Raw genomic sequence first — 6,000 nt, 5'->3', positions numbered from 1 at the left:
CTATTTATTTGCTTTAAGGGGTTTAATTGGAACCTGGATCCTTCGCCAATGAGCAAGGTCATTTGTGCTGGAAGTGGCACCCTTTTGCATGTGGCTTAGAAAGATTTGGCCAACAAAAAGAAAAGGCTAGAACGCTGGTGGAAAAGCTATGGCCAAAGATGCTATGGCGGCCACTCAGCGCCTGCGCAAAGGCGCATTCAGCAGCAGGATGCTCTAGAGCAGGGGTCTCCAACCTTGACGACTTTAAGCCTGGCGGACTTCAACTCCCAGAATTCCCCAGCCAGCTTTGCTTTCCTTGCTGGGGAATTCTGGGAGTTGAAGTCCACCAGGCTTAAAGTCGCCAAGGTTGGAGATCCCTGCTCTAGAGTGGCGGGGTAGCCTTGCCCTTTCCTAATGGCTGACTAAAGCCAAATCCATCCCTTATTCTGAATCCCCCTTTGAGTTTCTCAGTTTGAAATTCCTGTTGGCTCATGACCCACTTTTCTGGCTTGTGGCTCTAACCTCCAGAAAAAGGGGTGCGTGGCCCTTTAAGAGGACGCCATTCTAAAACCAGTCCTAACGTGCTTCCAACCTCCACAGGATGGGCCTCGACTGCGCCGGCGCGAAAGGGAGGAGACCAGGAGGGTCCGAAAAAAAGGGCAGGGCGACGGGCTTGTGGGGCGTGCGCCTGCGCCGGGCGCCTGCGCACTAGCCTTCTCCCCGCCCCTCTCGGCTTGGGCAGGTCTCTGCAGCTTTAAGAGGGTCGCGAGGCCTGGAGGGTCCAGCCGACCGTCGCCTCAGTTTGGGCTCGGTTGCTTCCCTTTTCTCTTCTCTTTTTTTCTTTTCTTTTTTTCTTGGACCCCTCGAACTCCTGAGGGAGGCGCTGTGCCCCAGCCCACCCGACGCCTCGCGCGCCTCCCGAAGGCGGCTGAGGAAACCTTCCCGGAGCGGCTTCTGAGGGGGGTCAGCACTCAACGCCCATTTTCCCCCTTCGGCCTGGGAGCGAGGAAGAGGACAGCCTCCCCCTCCCCCTCCCCATTGGCGGAGGCCCCCCAAAATGGCGGCGGCCAAGGAGGAGGGGCCAGGACCGCGCGCCAGAGTGAGTGGGCGGGGCTGGAGGCGGGGCCAGGAGGTGATTCTGGGAGGGGGTTGGGGGCCTGGTTGAAGGTTCAGCTGGAGGGTCCAATGGAGTACAGGGAGGTTGTGGAGCTAAAGCATGTGGGGAGGGTCCCTATGGGGGGGATGGAGGAGGCTGGAGAGGATGCCTGTGGGGGTGGGGGTGGGGGGTCGAGCAGTGTTGACCCAGGGCCTGCAGAGCTGAAGAGAGGAATTGTGGGAAGGGTCATTCATTGCCAGAGGATTTTTGGAGGGTGGCCTTGGTGCATGGGGGGGGGGTCGGTGCCCCCTTGGGTGGCAGGGAGGGGATCAGGGATAGGGGGGTGGGGAAGCTTTGTTGGAGCAAATAATAATAATAACTTTGTCATTGTACGTGTATACACAGTATACCCATACAACGAAATTCACTTAACACCCAAAGCCAGAGAGGAGTTTCATGGGCTAGTTTTTTCTTTGAGGCAGAAGATCCAGCAGGTTGGGAGAAGGCGTGAAGATGTTGGAAAGGAGGACAGGGTGATGATGCGGGATGCACCTGTCCCAGGGAGAAAGCCCTTAAGAGTTGAACAGCTGAAAGGTAACAGAAAGCTGAGAGTGGAAAAGTTGGATAAGGGGGGGGGGGAAAGGAACATGGGTAAAAGGGAGACAGGTTAGAGGGCAAAAAAGGTGCTTGGGTACCAAGAAAATGGGGGGGGGGGGGTAAAGGGTTATTTGCATTCAGATTTATCTTTGTAAATTAACATCTTGATAATGGTGGAGCCAAAAGGCATTGATAGGTTAACGGTTAAAAGACATATCCTAAAGTCTTGGGTATCTACTTCTGCAGCTTTCCTCTTGGGAGGATACTGCTAGATTACAGTATTTCTTAAAAGAGTAAAGTAATGACTTGTATTGATTTTCATTATTTCTCCTTTTTGGCCCATGACTGGAGCCTTCAAAAGAGGCCTTTTGTGATATTCAGCCTAGTAAACCGGTTTGAAATAGTGACTTGCCAAATACTGGATAACACCAGGTTTTTTTCGGCTAAATGGACAGGTGGATTCAGCTTGGTGAGCTTGACATTAATGGGATGTATTTCTATGGGAGTTTCATGCAACCTTGCTGTTGGCTCTATTTCATATTACTGGAATATAATAATGAGTAATGTTTCCGACATGTAGTCTAAGCTCTCTGACCATTTCCTTTTCAAATTAGCATGTTGAAATATTGTCACGCATATGTGCACTTGCACTTCATTGTGATATTATTTTTTAATAAGTCTAAGACTAATATGCAGAGTAAACTATGTAAAAAGGTTTTATCATCAGTGTGCTCAGATTACAGTCCCTAGTTAAAAAAAAATAAACCATAAATCTTACCTTTAAAAAAAAAATTGGATAAAAGCACAATGAATATCAAAATCCTGCTATTGGTAATGACATTTTGATTCTCTTGACAAATGAAGGACTTCAGTTACAGAGAAGGGAACTAGTATGTAATTGAGAAATCTATTTTAAACTTTCTCTCCTGCTGGTCAAACTACATGCCTTTTCCACTAGAATTTTGCTGCAGTCCCACCTATGTTTTGTGATGTCATAGCATGGAAGAGATGGAGTTTGCTGTATCAAGTAGAAGGTATGCCTGCTGATATGCTTGTGTTTGGGATGAAGGTGAAGATTCTGGCTATGTGTGTGAGCTGCTTACAATTTTATCACAAGTTTTAATTGATATTTCCTATCAATAACATTTGCTTTGGCTTGGATCTTCTAAAAATATAACAATTTTAAGTTCATGGAAAGGGGCTTTGGTTTTTCTTCCTAAAAAATTAACTCCTGAGAATTGGGGGATTTGTGGATTATGTGAAGAGGCTGCAAATAGCATTCTGCAATTAGATGAAGAATTACAGACAATTGTCTCTTTTATATGAATGGAAAGGCAACTTGAAATCTATGCCAATATTTTGTGTCACTAACATGTTGGATGACATCTCTTATAATTAATGCAGAATTTGTATAAATAGACTTGTTAGGTGCCAGCTACCACATGCATATAATAGTTTATTCTTGTCAAGGAAAAATACATCTCATTTGATTACTTGTCAGGATAATATTGTAACTGCATTTTAATTGAAGTAGCTAATAAAGATACAATTTCTTGTACTTATTACACATTTTATTTTAGCCCTGAGTAATGCAGTCAAACTTAGATTTGAGTAGTTGGGTGAGTAACAGTAATTGTCTCATTGTAATTCTAAATTAAAATGATACATGCTTAGAACTTTTACACTAGTGTCAAATCAATTTGTTTATTTCATAGTTTAATTTTTCTACTATAAATGAAGTTTTATTCTACACATTTCATTCCTTGCTGTAGCTTTTCTAGAGAAATAAGGAAATATTCTTCATTGAAAAATAAAACTTTAAACTGTTGAGAATTGCTATTGCACTATACTAATATAGACATTACCCATCAAACTGTCTATCAGTGAAATGTGATTTCTGGAAAGTTTTGAATCAAAGTTTTCCTAAATGAATGAAAATCTATTATAACATTTTTTTAAAAAATATGAGAGGCCATTTTTCTAGTGGTGAAGGCACCGGCTAGAAACAAGGAGACTGTGACCTAAAGGTGCTTTTTCAAGAGGCAACTGGGCTTTCTGTTTTTTCTTTGAAGAGGTTTCGCTTCTCATCCAAGAAGCTTCTTCAGCTCTTGGATGAGAAGCGAAACGTCTTCAAAGAAGAAACAGAAAGTCCAGTTGCCTCTTGAAAAAGCACCTTTGGGACAACCATGAGCTGGATGACTGAGAATCTCCATAGACAGGAGACTGTGAGTTTTAGTCCTGCTTTAGGCATGAAAACCAGCTGCGTGATTTTGAACAAGTCCCTTTCTCTCAGTGCATAATGTCTGGCTTGGGCAATAAGATGGTCCATCAATTCCTGTCATGAACAATGGATCAATTTTCAACTGTTCCAAAACTAAAAAAGAAAGTGCTGTAGGAAAAACTCTAGGATGAAAAAAAAAAACCAACCCTCTAAAGTAATGTTAAATAATTATTAAGCAACATATTCAGTATTATAATTGGTGAATGGAGGCATTGGTTTAATAAAGTGCATATTATTTTAATGATAACAGCTTTTATTAAGCAAGCCAACGTAAAAACAATTTACATGAGCTTGTTTGGACAAATCATAATTTTAGCCATGAAAAAGACAAACTAGTCATGCCAGAGTAGAAAGCTTAATCATATAACACTATTTGTTTAAATATATTCTTTGGACATGAAATATATTATTAGGACCACTAATTGCCAAAGAAATATAATTCATTAGATGGATATTATTTTAATCTATAAATCAGTTTTAAAAGAATCAAAACCAATACTCAGTGAAAATAGACACCTGATGATCAGGTGAGGATCGGGCTGCCACAAGAAAGGCCCATGCTCTAATAGCATCAATATTGTATAGTGACCGCAACCCAGTATAGCAATATATTTCACCTAACATAGCGAGGGAATCTGGAGAAAATCTTTGGAGAAAATGTCTATTATAAAGAGCCAAGATTTTTAATGCCAAATTCAGACAGTGCTATTGGGCAGGTTGATCTTTTACATGTCTGGATTCATTTGGATAACAACGTTCGCAATTTCCCTCTTTTTTTCTCATTTTTCCCTTCTTACTTTCACTTTGTCTCTGAAGTACATGAACTATAATTTTGAAAAATGATAGTTTCTTTGCAAATTAAGACTGAAAAACCCAGTAAAAGATGAGAAAGAAATCTACACAAAAAGAAGAGTAGCAAATTTGATGGATCAGAACTGTAAAAATCTTGCCTTCCTAGTTATTCAGATTGTTGTTGTTATTGTTATTATTTTGCCAAAGGCAGAATATCACGTTATTTAAATTTTCCATTGGTTACCCTCAGCTTTGCTAATAAATCAAATTTCAACTTCTTAAATTGGATATTAATAGTGATTCAGTTTGAAATATGTTTTCCGTGCTTGCTTTGAATGCTTTTTTTTTTCTTTTGCTCCTTGGATATAAAACCATCAAATTAATTATTTATCTTAGAGGAGTTGCTGGGGAAATTAATGAAAATTGCATAAAACTCTTGCATGCTAAACATTTTTCAGAAAAGAATATTCAGTATGATTATGATTGTGTTGGTAAGTTTTATGCTTGTCAGTCATTGCACAGTAATGCTGAAATTAAATTTTCCAAACTTCTGAATTCATATGACGCTTCATTTTTTTAAATTTAATTTTTCATACTACCTTGCCTTTGGAAAAAGCAGGCAACTTTTATTGAATACCAAGAATCAAATCAGGGTTTTTAATTAATTGTGATTCCTGGCCAAATCTGAGAAGCATCAATTATTCAGAGATTGAGTTCATATAATTTGCAAAAATATGGCATAGCCAAGAGGACTTGTTCATAGCAAATTATTTGGAATTGATTATTTGATTGGCCAAGAGAGTTGGTGTGCCATATGTTCAAAACAACTTCAACTGTTTCAAATTTAGATTAGGAATGAAATCAAAGTAATACAACATATGAAAGCATAATACTGTAAAATGTTCCACTCTTTTTGCTAGTCTAATGTAATGCAATTTTCCGTAGCTTATTGCTTCCCAGATATATTATTTGCACTGTAGTTATTAGGATCTAATAACTGGCTAATTTTCAGTCTCAACGTATCTAGAAGGTGCCAATCAGGAAGAATGTTTTACTACTAGTATTAAATTTAGAAAAAATAGTTCTTAGTTGCTCCCTATCGCCTGAAAGCAAAATAAGTTATGCCAAACCCTTAAAGACTGTGTAATTGCATTTTTACAGTACATGAAGATTTATCTGTATTTTCATAACTCTATAAGTTATAGCATTAGTTTTCTGCTTTTATTTCAGAAATCTTAACTTCATCGTATGGTGT

The 6,000-nt window shown here is 39.9% G+C and overlaps 1 protein-coding gene across 4 annotated transcripts in view; it reads left to right on the top strand.

Moving 5' to 3' along the window:
• Positions 1-540: 540 nt before the first annotated feature.
• The window catches only part of LOC117663320 (zinc finger MYM-type protein 4), a 55,933-nt gene continuing 50,473 nt past the window's right edge, over positions 541-6,000 (top strand). Inside the window, exons 1-3 of one of the 4 annotated variants that reach the window (XM_034413392.3) lie at positions 690-1,078; positions 1,558-1,669; positions 2,631-2,706. In XM_034413392.3, the coding sequence (XP_034269283.2) occupies positions 2,672-2,706 (35 nt within the window). In that variant the 5' untranslated portion in view covers positions 690-1,078; positions 1,558-1,669; positions 2,631-2,671. Of the gene's footprint in view, positions 1,079-1,557; positions 1,670-2,630; positions 2,707-6,000 lie in introns of all 4 variants that reach the window. The other 3 variants (XM_034413394.3, XM_087876302.1, XM_034413395.2) reach the window with 3 other exon arrangements.

This window comes from Pantherophis guttatus, chromosome 10 (assembly GCF_059756535.1).
Source record: "Pantherophis guttatus breed Tessera chromosome 10, ASM5975653v1, whole genome shotgun sequence".
Taxonomy (NCBI): Eukaryota; Metazoa; Chordata; class Lepidosauria; order Squamata; family Colubridae; genus Pantherophis; species Pantherophis guttatus.
The sequence above is the reverse complement of the archived record's forward strand: the minus strand, read 5'-3'. Positions and strand labels throughout refer to the sequence as shown.